Source organism: Sinocyclocheilus grahami, unplaced genomic scaffold, assembly GCF_001515645.1.
Source record: "Sinocyclocheilus grahami isolate Dianchi unplaced genomic scaffold, SAMN03320097.WGS_v1.1 scaffold184.1, whole genome shotgun sequence".
NCBI lineage: Eukaryota > Metazoa > Chordata > Actinopteri > Cypriniformes > Cyprinidae > Sinocyclocheilus > Sinocyclocheilus grahami.
The window spans coordinates 657,394-674,161 of record NW_015505363.1 but is presented as its reverse complement, the minus strand read 5'-3'; the positions used below and the strand labels follow the sequence as shown (position 1 = coordinate 674,161).

Sequence of the window (16,768 nt, the reverse complement as noted above, 5' to 3'; positions counted from 1 at the left end):
TGCTCACCAAGCCTGCATTTATTTGCTCCAAAGTACAGCAAAAACAGTAATATTGTGAAATATTTTTACTATTTAAAATAACTGCTTTCGATTTGAATATATTTTAAAATGTAATTTATTCCTGTGATCATACCTACATTTTCAGCATAATTACTCCAGTCTTCAGTGTTACATGATCCAGAAATCATTCTAATATGCGGATTTGCTGCTCAAGAAACATTTTTGATTAAATGCAGGCTTGGTGAGCAGAAGAAACTTTTGAACTTTTGACTGGTAGTGTATATCATATATATATATATATATATATATATATATATATATATATATATATATATATATATAATATAAATATATAAATATATAAATATACTGTATAGTTGATTATAAAATAAAATTACTATATATATATATATATATACTGTATATATTGTATATAGAAGTGGTGGTGGGCCACCTGCCAGGGCCGATTTTTTGTCCCAGTCCAGCCCTGATCGCAGCAATTAGAAAACAACAGTCCATGAATCCAATCAAATGCAGATGAACAAAATTAGGTCCCGCCCTGCTTTTATACAGTCTATGGTCCCGCCTTACATTTTTTTCTCATTTGAGAAGTTGTTTCACTTGAATATGTCACAATAGGGTAGAAAATTATTAAATCAGATCATTAGATTTGTTGTGACAAATAAGCACAAAACCATTAGTGCTACAGACATGAATGTTCTTCTTAAAATGGTCTACTTAAAAAAAGTAATAATATTATTATTAATAATAATAATAATAATGTGAACATTAAGATAAACATTAGCCACATTTTGGGACCACAACATCATAGATTTATTTCTTGGTATGACTATTTTACAAACAATATTGACAAAGCAATACAGATGGCAAACAAAAAAACATGTCAGGTTAAATATTAATTAATTAATTAATATGCATGTATGTATGTATGCGTGTATATATATATATATGAAATAAAACTAATATTAAATAAATATTAAATAAAACGTAACATTCAACGATACATTAAAGAACCCATCTATAGACCTTACGTAGCTCTGTACCTTCTTTCTTCTGGTTAGTATTTCCACAGCATAAAGGTAAGATCTTACAGATTTATGAATGAATCACTTGTTTTAAAATCTTCCCGCTCTACTGACATTTGTTATGACATCCGCTTCGAACATTATGCACATGATAAGTCTACAATAAATAAATCCACTTCACCAGCCACAACAGCGATGCTATAAAGCTACCACAAAAGCGGAAGTTCAACGACAAAATTCTAAAGATGGCTGTGCATTGTTTCTCTGGTCTATAGGTCAAGACTTAAAGGGAACCCTGGGTATTAAGACTTGTATGGCGTAATATAACGTAAATGATGTCTCTTACTGAAATATGTTGTAGAAAACCCATGAAAGATTTAAAACTTCCTAAAGTCTTTGTTCTCTCCACTTTAGCCCTGATGCCTTTGAGGCTTTTAGTAGACCACAGCTACAAAAAAAGCTTACAGGTGGCGATGGATATAAGCGTAGGCTTAACCCAAATGTTGTACCATCGATTTTTCCAGACAAGGAGTCTAAACGCCCCCGGATATTGAGTAAAATCTGCACTGAGAAACTCCTTCAGTGTCTGCGGCGTCATGACAAGTGTTGGCATGTTTACATCCTGCCAGGATGTCATCTAGCGTTTCTTGTCTCTGCCGTTTGTAAGCTCTTTCAGTAGCTGTGGTCTACTAAAAGCCTCAAAGGCATCAGGGCTTAAGTGGAGAGAACAAAGAAGTGGGTCTTCAGAAAGTTTTATTCGTCCACAGGCATCTTCCCATTCTTGTTATCGCTAAGAAAGCAGTGAAGACTTACATCGCTTCTGTTGTTGGCCTTCGACTGAAAATTACAACCAAAAGCCGCACAATGTGGCATCGTATCAGTATTTTATTTTCCGAGTTGTGTTGTGGTAAAAATAGCAACAGGTAACACCAGTAGCTCACCGAGTGCAACCATTTGACGTCATCGAAATAATGGCCCCCCCCCCCCCCACAGTCCAAAATATGTATAAAACTTTGTGGAGTTTTTAAATAATGTAAATCTTTCATAGGTGTTTTCCACTACAAATTCAGTAAGAAACATCATTTACGTTATATTAAGCCATAGAAGTCTTAATAACCCTAACCCTAGCAACAGCATATAAACCATTCAGAACATGTTAGCAACCACCTAACAACATTTTACTACCAAGAGGACCATAGCATAATGACAGCAAGTTTTGCACAGGCATAACTCAAACTCGCATTTTCTTCCAAAACTGTAACAATCCAGTTCAACTGCAGTCACTTTGCATTGTGGGTATACACAGATCCACACAGTTGTATGGCTTTTATGGCTCAGTATTTAGCACTGAATAATAATGAAGGCTTTAAGTCCCAGACAGAAGCTTTTTTCAGTTTTGTATAGGATGGTTAATTAGTGGGCTTCTACGGTACTGTATCAGGACCCCCTCGCATGGCCCTGGGGTACTACGCAACAGATGGGGGAATTCAGTCTGGGTGCGTATAATGAGCACAATGACTTACTGCAAGTGAGGCCTCCACTGGTAGCACCGTGCACCCTTGTGACCCATAAGTCAATTAAAACAAGTTTGTTTGGCTGAAAACACAAGCAGTATTTAGCGAGGCAAACTGGAATTGGTAGAAAATTGAAATACAGTAATTGCATACATGGTGCAGATTTAATTCGGTTTATTCCCTCATGGCCCGTGAACACAGCAACTGTGGATACTATTAATTAATTCCCCACCCACGCTGGGCGGCCCCTCTCCCTGCCTTTATTATCCCAGCAGGCACCGTGGGCTCTGCAGCTAGCCTTTTCCATCCATCCTGAGCTGCGTTCCCGCAGGCTCCTCTACACTACACAGCTTTATCTATTATTCATGGGTTCGGTGCATCCCTGCTCGCTCAATGCCCTCTGCTGCTGGACTGATATACTTGCGCATGCTTAATGTGCAAGATGATCACATTCTCTAATATATGCCTCGGGTAGACGATGACTTAGGTTAGATGCCTACACTCAGGGTTGTTACTATGGTGACTTTGTATGTACTGTAGGTGCCCAGAAGGAGGTGCAGCGCTAATTTGCCCCTTTGCTACACTGTGGTTATTGCTCTGGAAGGAAATCAGAATGTGTGATGCTGAGGATGTTTTTTGGTTTTCTCAAATGTGTAAACTTTGTAGAGCATCATGGTCAGATGGCAGCCTCCACCAGCAGATGCTCAGAACGGTGAGATCATCGGCTACAAGATCCGCTACAGGAAGGGTACGAGGAAGAGCGAGGCGGCGGAGATTACTTCAGGATCGCAACTCTATCAGCTCATAGATGGTAAGCTGAACAACACTTCAAACTCAGAAGGACTGACAAATATGTGGTTGTTTTCAAGCTATAGACCCTTTTTCTGTTAGTAAACACTGTGACATTTTTCTGAGGGCGGAGCTTAGGTGGATGCAGAAAGATTCCCCTGACCGCTTCACTAACACTAGCTATGAAGTTTGTTAGCTTGTTTTGTTTTTTAACAATGACTGGAGAAAATCCGATTTTACCTGCATGTAAAGTCACTCGCTGGCCGGGATCGCAACTGTTATTTGGAAAGGTTAACTTTAACGGACGAAACCAGATTGGCCAACCCTACACGCTAGCTCAAAGCATGGGTGATCTGACAGGATTACCTCCGGTTGAGTGATTCACATCTATAGAGAAACCTAACGTGTAACATTATAATAAAGGGAAACTCACCTGTGTCTGTCTAGTCATGAAGATGCATATATAGGCTATTTCAGTTTCAGCAGGCAACTATTTTTACAGCTACATTATTAGAGTGAACTGGGCCAAAATACAAAAAAAGTTAAACATTCAATGTGATGGGTATATTATTTGAAGATGTATGTGTCATGTAATGATACAAATAGTTATTTTACAGTATATACCTCCTGTAAATGATGTAAGTTTACAGTGACATTACAAAAATTAGAAACTGATTTTGAACTTTCTGTATTTGATTTTTTTTCTTACCAAGTTCTTAAAAATTCCAGCCACAATCAATCACAACAATGTATATACAATTACAGATCATTAAGCATATAAATCGTCAATTTGTTGTTTTACACACATGCACACAGACATTATTCCATAGTCGTGAAATGCATTAAAAATCTTTAGATGCGTAACAAACCATAATACATAACAACAAAAGACAATTCTTTATTTAACCTTTTCTGACAAGAAGTGTGCGCTGCAAACGTGAGCATTTTTGACTATCGTTTCTGTCCAGTCCGCTCGTTTTATCGCATTTAACCACAGCTGTCATCGTTTTTTTTGTCTGGCGGTGGCAGCAGGTATGCTTTAAAATTGGAACCTCTACTACGTCGATTCTGGCACCCAACATCACAATAAGACGATATTTTGAATTGGCCGCCTCCAGTTTCCCCTTTGTTTTGCCTCCAGCTAGGGCGGTGACGTCGGCCCTAAAAGGGTCTATTGGCTTCAACCAGTAACTGTCATTTGACTGATGGACAGCTCAGTTCCAAAATCTACTGACAGACTTGACAATGCAAAATCTGTCATTTCTGCATTTATTTCAAAATGACAAAAAATTTAATAAATAAAAATATTTATAATATAAATATCTTTTTGTTTTTTTTATTGTTTAAATTGTATATTAAAAAAGTGGTAAATATTTTGTAAGTATTAATTTAGTTTCTAGATATTTAATTTAATTTATAGATAGATTAATTTGACTAATTTAAAAATGTATTAATAATTCATTAAAGTATATATATTTTTTAATATTTACATATTATATAAATATTATATATATGTATGTATATATTATAAGATATTATTATAGGCCTGTCAATTTAGTTACTTTAAGTTAATTTAGCACCATTAATTACGAAAAATAATGAACAAAATTGACACATTTATTCATCTGCCCTGATCCCGTTTTGAATAATTAATTTCTGTGCCATGTAATTAATTAGATTAATTTTTTTAATCTATTAACAGCCCCAGTGTATCTGTCCTTGGCCATCCTGCTCAAGATACTGGCATAAGTGTCAGCCGTTGCAAAAAAGGTTGAGAATTTTTTTTTAAAAGGCACAAGTAAATTTTGTCCATATCCTTATACACCAGTGCTTCTGAGCCACCATGTCAACCCCAGAAACGGCTCTGGAAAGTATGTATTTCTCAGACATTACAAAATAGATGAGCCTGCAAAAAAATAAAGCCTCATGTGACAAACTCTATCCATTAATGAAACAAAAGTGAGAATTAAATTCAAAATAGACTTCAACAGCTTAATGGGAGTCATGCTGTGGTTGGCATCAAAGAGCATAATGGTTGTTTTCTGTTCCATTTGAGTTGAAATGAGATGTTTGATAATTCAAAGGCTTGAATTGGAGTGTCTCCCACAAGGCTGTAGGAACAGCTCTGACTTTTGCATTCGACACTCTAAGCAGACGCTTATTAACATTTTAAAGCAATTACAACCTCTGGCTTATTTAACGACAGCAGGCATTCCTCCACTCTGTGAAAACCAGAACATGCCCATGGCATCAGACGTGTGAAATTATGAAAATGATTTTTTTTGCGTTTCCCCTCCGGAATCAGTCAGTTCTCATTTTGTTGTTTGTGTCAGTCCAGTGTAATATAAATTTGTAGAAGCAGACCTTTATAAATCAGCACTCGAGGCAATGCTGTAGCGTGTAGGTCAGTATGTCGTACAGCAGAGCCAATGATGATTATGCGGGGGTGGTTATCGATCTTGTCTCAGTAAATGGATTGAGAAACGTGGAGCGTTGTGAAGCGTCTTTCTGTTTGTTTCCAGAGAAATGAGCTGACTGGTTGGTTGAGAAGCGGTGCTTCACTTTTACTATTGCTCATGCGTAGGGTTAGTGATTTAAACTGGCGGCGCTCGAGGAACCGCCCTGAACATCCTGGGAAGTGCAAACAGACATAAAAATCGAGTTCATTTGTGCACTTTTAGCTGAAAAGTGATATTTGTTTCACAAAGCTTGTGAATATGTATTTGTAGAACCAAATTCAAGTGATTCAAAAGCCTGTATTGTAGTTCTTCTTGTATTTTTCAGGTCTGCAGCGAGGCACTGAATATATGTTGCGAGTGTCTGCCATTACGGTCAACGGCACGGGTCCGGCCACAGACTGGACCACTGCTGAGACATTTGAGAGCGATCTGGATGGTAAAAACAGGCAGATTTCTTGTGGACACTGGTGCTTGATTAGGATAACAAAGTGTAATTTTTCTTGTTCGTTGGTTTCAGAGACAACTGTGCCAGACGTCCCGAGCTCCTTGCACGTGCGGCCACTTGTGAACAGCATTGTAGTGAGCTGGACGCCCCCAGAGAACCAGGACATTGTGGTGAGGGGTTATACTATCGGCTATGGGATCGGCAGCCCTCATGCCCAGACCATTAAAGTGGACTACAAACAGAGATACTACACCATTGAGAACTTGAGTAAGATCTTCCATTATAATAATTCTGCTTTGAAAATATTACAAAATCTGCTTTGAGGGGCAAGAAAATACATTTTGGGTGAAAGTAATTTTTAAAATGCTTTTTAGTAAATAAATATTTAAGTTGAATGTTTGATCATTTAAATTGAACATTTGAGTTTGAGCATATAAATTAAATTTAAAATGTATTAAAAAGTTAAAACAATTAATTAAATATAAGTAAAATTCATCAAAATATATTTATGTAAATCTACTGTATTTCAAAATATATTTCAGAAAATGTTTAATTATTTTTATTTAATTTATTTATTTTTTGCCATGTAGGACTATAAAAACTTCAAAATAAAATAATTACATATCAAATTATTGTCATATGCATAAAATATGGTACTTGATAGTTGGTACTTAATTCAAAGAATACTATGGTACTACCATAATACAGTTAAAAAAGGTTTATGCTTATTGTGATGATACATACCAAGTTTTACCATATTACGATATCCTATAATACCATGGAACTATATTATCCTTCGGAAGCTCAGTGTAAACTGAATTGGTCATTTTAATTTACGTTTCTAATCATTCACACATTCATGACATGAAGTAACAGTGAAGAAATAGCTCTGTTGCCTCTAGAAGTGAATTAAAGTGAACAGAACTGGGTAAATGGATTGTAGCTACTCAAGAGTGGGAGATTTAGCCCTCTCTCCACCCCATTGTAATTACATTTGAAGGAACGAGAAAAATAATCATCAGAAGAAACAGCATAATTTAAGTTTTCGTAATTCATCTAATTACACGAGAGCTAGAATCAATAATGGTGTTTAAATATGCACCCCTGCTAGGATGATGAATATGGTTGAAGCTCTCAGAGGAGCTGCGGGCTTGATTAGCTAAATGATTGGCTTTCTCCCTGCCAGATCCCAGCTCGCACTACGTTATCACACTGAAGGCCTTCAACAACGTGGGGGAGGGAATCCCTGTGTACGAGAGCGCTATCACACGACCCCAATCAGGTAGGTCACGGCCGGCACCACTCAGCCTTATAACACACCACACCTACAGCTTCAACATACTCGTCCTTGTTTGGCATTGCTGTATTTCTAAAATGCAGAATATTGCCACATTTACTATAAAATAACATTGCACCTGCCTGTCTGTTGAACAAAAGTTTTTAATTAGAGCTCAGTAATACAGTTCTGTTATTTCTGGGTAATCATGTTGACATTATGGATATGCATAGTAGTTGAGTGTTTGATGTCATTAGAGACCATCCTAAGAGTTCTCCACAACTGAAGCGCTGCTTAATAGCGCTGTGCATGATGAAGATGCAGAGGTTTGCTCTTATCAGACATACAGGAACATCTTAACATGACAATTCCAGGAAATGAGTCACTCCACCATCGAAGTGAATGTTGACATGACAGCTAAGTAGAGTTGTTGTTCAAGATGGAATAGCCATTTGTATCATCTGCAGTGCTAAATATTTTCCTAAAGAGTTTAGCTGATTAGAAACATTCTGCATGTTGTAAAAAATTAGGATTAAGTAACATTTTAACCAGTAATTTATCAACATACTTTAGGAGGACATTATTTTTTTCCTTTGGAAATATTTTGACTACTGAATGGTTGACATCAAGGTGGGAATGCACGATTTAGGGAAAAATCTTAATTGTGATTGCATTTTAAAATGTGATTTAAAAAAAATCTGGTTTACTGTGCCTGTCTGTAGGGCTGCACAATTTGTCCAACATTTTGTGGTTGTATAACAATATGGCTATAAAATAATAACTACTGTATCCCTTACTGACTAGTTTTTATTAGCATTAAATTAAATATGGTGTCTATGCTCACTAAGGTCCATAATATGACCAATAATACATTAAGAGTGCCAAGAACTTGATTCTTGAAAAAAGAACTTGAAATGTAGACACATGCACATGTACAGTGGGTACGGAACGTATTCAGACCCCCTTAAATTTTTCACTCTTTGTTATATTGCAGTCATTTGCTAAAATCATTTAAATTAATTTTTTTTCCTCATTAATGTACACCATTGAGGAAATTTTTTTTACTTAAATGATTTTAGCAAATGGCGGCAATATAACAAAGAGTGAAAAATGTAAGGGGGTCTGAATACTTTCTGTACCCACAGTATGTGACGAATAAAAATCTTGAAACTTGGTTTTCTGTAAAGCTGCTTTGAAACAATGTGTATTGTGAAAAGCACTATACAAATAAATTAGAATTGAATTGATTCACACTGCATAGGGAATGAAAGAGTGAAAAACTGAAGCTGGCCACTTTCTGAACTCCGGATAATTTCTCACCTCCCGTTTTGATCAATGGTACACTCTTATTACCTCCCAGCATGCAATGTGCTACATTTCACCTGGTTTAACTTTAACTGAACTCAAGGAAACCTGCTGCAGGGGCGTTGAAGATCTCCTGCAGAGCGTCTCTTCCACCGTTAAGACAGAATGTTGTAATCTATACTAACATATAAAGGTGACAGTTTTGCCTCTTCTTAGAGTACCAGAATATACAGTATTATTACAGTATATAGAATATACATTAAATTAGAGATTTTTTGTGTTACTTTATGAAAAGCAGCACTTCCAGGAAATCAGTGAGTGAATTACTGTATGCTAAAGAGAGTGTTACTTTGCATTTTATTTGTAGTGTTTTGTTTGGCATTGCATGCTAGTTCGACAGTGAATCTATTTACATTCCACTCTTTAACAGAATTCCAGAGAACAAGCAGAGCTCAACCTCACATAGTGCTCACGATGGGGCTGCTTCATCACTGTGGAAAATAGCCCACTTTGCCATTTGAAAACAGTTAAATGTTCAAGCCAGAAATAATATGTTCTCAGTTTCACACATATACAAGCCGGTGAGCATATTTTCCCACTCCAAATTGTTATTCTTGGAGGGAGCGCTTAGGAAAACAGGTGATTTAAGGCAGGCAAACTGCTTTAAATCTATAAAAGGATCGGACTTCCAGACTTATTTGTTGTGCTGGTATTTGACACTATCATATCAGTAAAACCAGAGCTGCATCACACATTGAAATTATCTGAAAGCTTTGGTGAATAATCAAAAAAAAAGAACATCTCCAAAACCTTGACTCAGACAAGGTAATTGATTCCACACCTCAAATAAAAATTAATAGACAGGAAAGAAAAAGAAAAACCTTTTCATTTGCTTCCTTCTGTGATTCTGGTTAAATTGCAGTATAAGCTTTATTCATTAGAGCAACAGATCTAAACCTTTTTTCATTAGCTAAACACTTAAGATCTTGAAGCACACATAATAATTTGAGATTTTCTAACCCTGCAATATATAGCCTATAAGGGACAGTAAATTTAATTGCAGTTCTGACATTTGACATTGGCATTTAGAGAGGAATCATGAGTATCAAAAAAGTATATAAGTGTGATATAGGACCATTATCCAGTGCACTTTATTGTAAAAACTGTAGTTTATCCCTAACGGCATTGTTTTTATCCATGTAAAATTCTAGATGAGGATTACTCTGAGTCTAAGGTCTATCAGCAAACTCCTAACCGCTTTGCTCACAATTCAGCAGCTGAGCACTGCTGTGCACTATATTCCAGGCTCTGTGTATATGAACTCCCACTGTCCGACTGATTGTTTTCCTCCTTTATTGGTGATGTAGCTGGTAGTGAACCAAGCTGATGTACAGTGGGTACGGAAAGTATTCAGACCCCCTTAAACACTGTAGTTCCTCAACTCATTGTAGATGTAGCTGTAGCTCTGGATGGTTTTGTGACTGTCTCTTGATATTCTGTTCTAATCCAATATTTCTCTCTTTCTCCTTTCCCAATCCCACCTCCACAATCCCCCCATCCTCACCTCCCATTTTAACCCATTAATCCGTTCTCCCCCTTTGTTACATGTCTCCCGTCCTAAAACCCTCCCCTTTTACGTGTAATTGCACTCACCTTTTTTCACCTTTCACCTTTTTATTTTTTTGGCATGGGACATTGTGTAATTTGCTTGCAGACCCCATAGACCCTAATGTTGATTTGTACGAACTTTTCCATGCTCCATACACTCCAGTACCAGACCCTTTACCCATGCTGCCTCCAGTGGGCGTTCAGGCATCCGTTCTGAGCCACGACACCATCAAAGTCACCTGGGCGGACAACTCGCTGCCCAAGAACCAGAAGATCACAGATGCACGTTACTACACAGTGTGCTGGAAGACCAACATACCTGCAAACACAAAGTTTAAGGTATGGTTAACAGAATCTAGGCTCCTCACAGCGTCTCCCAACAGAATAAGGTGGAGAATCTTTTCTTGTTATAGCACTGACATTGATTTATTAATTTTAGGTGGCTAATACCACCACACTAACTCACACTGTGACTGGTCTTAAACCTAACACCTTATACGAGTTCTCGGTCATGGTGACCAAGGGCCGGAGGACCAGCACCTGGAGCATGACTGCACATGGAACAACTTTTGAAACAAGTATGTACTTTAGATGGGACAGGTTGCGACCTCATCGTTTCAGTTTAATGACTCATCAAGTAGTGTTGTTGTACATGTAAATGTACTCAATGAACAATACATTTTACATTTACATAAAGTGTGAGGCTATTTCTGCATTTGTAGGCTTCATTTATTTTATCTTTCTCCCCAGTCCCAAGTTCTGCACCTAAAGATGTGACTGTAGTGAGCAAAGAGGGACGACCACGAACCATCATCATCAACTGGCAACCACCTTCAGAAGCCAATGGCAAGATAACAGGTGCCAAAGTTAGATTAAAAATATATCACCAGTTAGAGACAGTGATGATTTAACTTGCCTGTTTTATCATTACAATGTGCCCTTGTATCACTTTTTCTCTGCCTTCCCAGGTTACATCATTTACTACAGCACTGATGTGAATGCAGAGGTTCATGACTGGGTCATTGAGCCAGTAGTGGGGAACAGGCTAACCCATCAGATTCAGGACCTGACCCTTGATACCACCTACTACTTTAAGATCCAGGCGCGTAACTCTAAGGGGATGGGTCCAATGTCTGATGCTGCCCAGTTCCGCACTCCTAAAGGTAAACCAGCTCATTCATGTTGATGAATAATCACAATCACTGTTGCCTGCTGAAAAGACCAACATATTTTGGGTTATGATTTCAAAAATACAATGGGATACTGGTGTAACCACCAGGTTTCTTATCTGGCTTAACCAGCAAGATTTCCTTGATCAACCATAAGAGACCAAATAGACCATAATGAACTAGCCTAAACCAAAGTGGACACGTATGGAATTACATGCTGTTCTTTTCAGCAGGGTTTGGTTGCTAAATTATAATTAGTAGGATTTAATATTGGGAAATGTATTCAGTTACCATATTCACATACGCTGTTTTTAACCTAATCTAAAGCTTAACCCTTTGCGTTTACCCTGAACTCGCCAAACTTTCATACTGGCTCATGCACAAGCCACCCATAGGGTCCTGCTTAGCTCTGACTGCACGCCTCTCCCCCTCTAACCTGTCTCCTCTCCTTCTGCTTGGTCCTGCTAGCTGAATCCTCTGACAAAATGGCTAATGACCAAGGTAATTGCTCTCTCTTCTCTTATTCCACTAATGTCCTCAAATTGAAGTGAGCAGCTCCCTGCACACTAAACTGTATCAGCAGTCACGGAAAAATCCAGCTGGTGTATAGCAGGAAAACATATAATTTTTACTAGTTTATCAGCAAAATGCACGTAGCTAATACTTCATACTACTAACAGTCTTTTCCCAAGCACATTTTGGTCAAATGATGATGTCGTACAGCTTGTGGTTTATCCGTTTAAACTGCATGTTATGGGTGGATGTGTTTTAATGTGAACTTTACACAAAAGCTGTAGATTCCAATGTGCCACCAGCCCATTTTTCTTATCTGATCACTTGTAGCTCCAGGTATATTGGTGAAACCAGGAAGACCCTCTGCACCAGAACAAGGTTTTGGATCAGTTGGTAATTGCTGTTTTTTTTATGTTTATACACTGTAGAAAACCCCTAGCAATGGCTTTTCAATGATGTAGCATAGCAACAACCAAGAAAACGCCTTAGTACTGTACCTAGTACCACCTAGCAATACCATAACAACCACCCAGTAGTCGCTAGCAACCACCTTGCAACTACCTAGCAACATCCCATCAACACCATATTATTACCCGGCGAACACCTAGCACCCTACATATGCCTTAATAACAGCCTAGCAACCCCTTAGTAACACCTAGCATCGCCTTGCAACCAACTAGCAATGCCCTGTGAAGAACATACAACATCCTAGCAAACACCTTGAAACGGCTTGGCAATGCCATAGCTGCCACCCATTAGTTCCTAGTAACCACCCACAGCAAACTAGCAACACCTCAATAACAACCTAGAAACCACTAAGCAACACCCTAGCGACATCTTGCAATCATGACACCTTATCAATAACAAAACATTCTAGCAATGTTTAGAAAACATCTAACTCCAGCTTAGGGAGTTAGGAGTCAGGTGCCCTACCAATCATCTAGCAAAGGCCATAGCAACCACCCAATAACCTAGCAAAAACCATTCATAACATTCTAGCAACCATATAACAACACCGTAGTGGCGTCTTGCAACACCCTATTACTTATGGAGCCAGATCAGCCTGAAAAATTATACATTTACAAAATAAAATTCATAAATGCACAGCACAATTTACATTTAAAAAATCTGATTCGGAAATTCAAAACACAATTCATAAATACACAAGTAAAAGCATAAATAGTTTCCCAAATGCTCACACAAATGCATCTTACCTAAATAAATTTAAAATGTTTACACAAATATGTATATATAAAGTTTGTAACGATCGGCCTTATTGGAAGATGTTACATTTGTTAAAAAGGGGTCAGATTATACTGTGTGAGAGCTTTGAGTGTTTAAAAGATGAGACAGACAACAATGGTAAAAGTGAAAATCAAATATGTATTTACAATATTCACAAGAGACTTAAAACAACACAAAAAAACTAGAATAACTTAGACTGTTAAAAGCACAGAGTCTTTCTGTTCCATACCATTAAAACAGTCCTTAAGAAATCCAGTGTGTTGCTAGTCCCAAAGTGAATGTCCCAAAAGTGTCCACCGGTGTATATACAAAAGTCCACTGTAGTGTTAATCCAAAGTGCTGGAAAGGTAAATCCCCAAAGGTAACTCCACTATTCCAGGTGATCACCACTTGGTCATAATGTGAGCAACGACCATGCTTGTTTGACATGCTGCCTCCTTTATGCTGTCCATTTCCTATTTCCTGTCATGTGATCAGTCACATGATAGGCAGACCCAGACTCATTTAAAGACATACACACATTAAAATGGTTAAGAGGAATAAAATGGCTAAGACAACATGAAAACCTATTAAAACTCAAATATACATAAAATCATTAAAATATATTGAGCAGGTTAAAACATGTCCTGTGTGACAGTGTCACATAGTCCCCCCCTTAGCCTATGGCTCCCGGGAAAGAGACTAGTCCCTTAATGGTACTGTCAGCCATTGTCCATGTAATGGGTATCCTCTAAAATGTGTCTTAAAATGTCTTTGTAATAAGTTAGATAAAACTAGGCCCTCCCACACAGGCACTAGTCTGCCGGTGGAATCTATGGGAACACTAGAGAGAGGTGGTATCCGATACCAGCCTGGGTGTCCTAGGTTCGGTGGCGCCGCTCCTCCCAGGACTATGTTGCACCCAGCCATGCTGGTCCGCCAGCCCCACTGGCGTTTCCTCCTATCCGGCTTACGGGTCTCTTTGGTGGATGATGTTGATGCTGATGAACGGGGATGAGGTGGATGATGAGGTGGTTTATTGGTAGGGTTGATGACAGCACACTCCTTGGCCTCCACACCACACGACTTGCAGTCCCGGACGAACGCCCAGATATCACTGCGGACTGAGGGCCACCAGGCAACTTCCTGGCTCTGCAGAAGGGACTTTAGACGCCCATGGTGGTTCTCTGCTGTCCTCTGGTGGAAGTGCTGTACCGTCTACTGGACCAGGTTCTTTGGGACGACGAGCTGGATCTGGTAGACATCGTCCCCCTTCTGGATCCGCCGGTACAGCAAGCCCTGGTGCTCCCGCACTTCGATCCTGTTGGTCGGTGGAGTGGAGGGAGAGATGGAAAGTCCCTGGAGAGTGCCATCATCACCCTGCGCGCTGCTGAGTTGCTCTCTGGAGAAGGGGAGGATGGAGAAGCTGTGGTCAAAGTCTGGCCCAGTTGGAGTGGTGGCACAGAATTCTCCATCGGTCGCTCTGTTGGTTGTCTGTGAAGTGGTAGATGTGCTGGGATGGTTGGCTGGAGGAAAGTCAGGGGTTGACGTGGGCAGCACTGGGCTGGTCGTCGCAGTGGGAGAAGAGATGGCAGCTTTTGGATCCTTTTTCTGCTCCAGCTGTTTCGCCCATTTCTTGTCTCTCTTAAAACAGTCGATGACCTCTCTCTCTAGTGTCGCCACGGAATCCTTGACAGATTCCTCCACTTTTTCAAATTTAAAATCCACAGCCTCTCTAAAACGCACTTCATGGTTAAGATTACTTTCAACAGTCTTTAAAATCCTTCTCCAAGTTTAAAACAATGTTTTTAAGAGCAACCACCTCAGCGCGAAGCTGTACACACTCACATTAATGTAAAACCCGTTCATCATTAAAACCAGCAGATGTATTAAAAGAAGCAGCATTAACTTGCTTTGTTGTCATCTTAAAACAATCTCCTCAACACAGCGTTAAAATCTTTAAACGTTCCCCGTACGGGCCACCATATGTAACGTTCGGCTCTATGAGTCAAATTTACAATTGTTAAAATGGGGTCAGATTATACTATGTGAGAACTTTGAGTGTTTAAAAAGATGAGACGGACAACAATGTTAAAAGTGAAAATCAAATTTGTATTTACAATATTTACATTGGAACTTAAAACACGCTGGATTTCTTAAGGACTTGTTTTAATGGTATGTAACTGAAAGTCTCTGTGCTTTTAACAGCCTAGGATTTCTAGTTTTATTGTGTTGTTTTAAGTTTCCTGTGAATATTGTAAATACAAAAAAAATTGTCTGCGGTTCTGTTAGATTCTGAGAAGATGTGAGCTAGAACGCTCCTAAGGACACCCTAAGTTCGCGCCAAGCCTCGGGCCTTGACTTTCCATTCACCAAGATCATCTGACTCAAACTGGTTCTTTTCCATCAACCAACTTCAGCAAAGATCAACTTGAGCCTTCAGATTGCACCAGGACTCTCTGTCAGACAGACAAGACGTGCAAGTATCAAACTTAGTCTTATTAATTGATACATTAAGTATCATTTGCACCTTTTTACAAAAGTGCGTTTGAACTAAGAAGCTGATGTTTCCTTCAGGCTGTAGCTCTGCTGAATATCCAATGGTCCCATAGCTTCATGCTTTATTTCTCTTCTCTTTACTGCCTAAGCTTTAATCCTGTTCCTGTACCAACTGTGTGTGTATGTGTATGTTAGACTAGTTTAAGTGTTTATGTAGTTAATAAAGTCTTACTTGTATCACACTTGACGTTGTTCATTGTTTGCTCATAACTGGAGTCCCTAATCATGCAGATTTATGCTACATGCTCTGTGTAGTATTGCACAGTAAGAAAGTTATTTCCCTTAACCAGGAAATTAAAGTTCTTAGACTTGACAGACAGTTGATCCTGAGAGGTCAAGTAAATACTTACAGCGGATCTAAATATTTATAATTAATTATAACTAGTTATGATTAATTATTAATATTTCCCCTTTGAGCTGATTCGCTACAACTGCTTTGAATTTGTTTGCGGTATTTTTGAGACCTTCCTGGCAGGTTAAGATTCATAAACATTTTTTTTGGGGAGAATGTTCCGTTCAGCCAATGAAGATATGGTGAGTTTTTAATCCAAGTCACGGTGAGTTTTTAATCCACCAATCAAAACGCTCCTTACTGAACAGAGTGAAGAAGCTCAACACCATCAGATAAAAAAAAGACTTCTCACTCGTTGAGTCTGGTTTTCATCCTCCATGCTGAAATCTCTCCGCTGTGTGTTCAAAATCTCCCTTAGGTGGTGGTAACTGTTTTTAATGCCTGATCAAGTTACTGCGAATCTGATAGCTTTCTACTACTAATAACAACAACAACAGAACACATTACATAATTGTTGTTATTAAAGGAAATATCAGGGGTGTGTTCCAGAAAGCGGGTTTTGTTGGGAT

At 38.6% G+C, this 16,768-nt stretch overlaps 1 protein-coding gene across 1 annotated transcript in view; it reads left to right on the top strand.

The window, feature by feature from the left end:
• Positions 1-16,768, top strand: part of LOC107594493 (neogenin-like) — a 108,568-nt gene that overhangs the window by 83,272 nt on the left and 8,528 nt on the right. The window contains exons 12-21 of the mRNA XM_016284563.1: positions 3,227-3,371; positions 6,134-6,244; positions 6,326-6,520; positions 7,440-7,535; positions 10,549-10,781; positions 10,882-11,020; positions 11,193-11,300; positions 11,411-11,605; positions 12,080-12,112; positions 12,455-12,517. Of these exons, the coding sequence (XP_016140049.1) occupies positions 3,227-3,371; positions 6,134-6,244; positions 6,326-6,520; positions 7,440-7,535; positions 10,549-10,781; positions 10,882-11,020; positions 11,193-11,300; positions 11,411-11,605; positions 12,080-12,112; positions 12,455-12,517 (1,318 nt within the window). The remainder of the gene's footprint in view (positions 1-3,226; positions 3,372-6,133; positions 6,245-6,325; positions 6,521-7,439; positions 7,536-10,548; positions 10,782-10,881; positions 11,021-11,192; positions 11,301-11,410; positions 11,606-12,079; positions 12,113-12,454; positions 12,518-16,768) is intronic.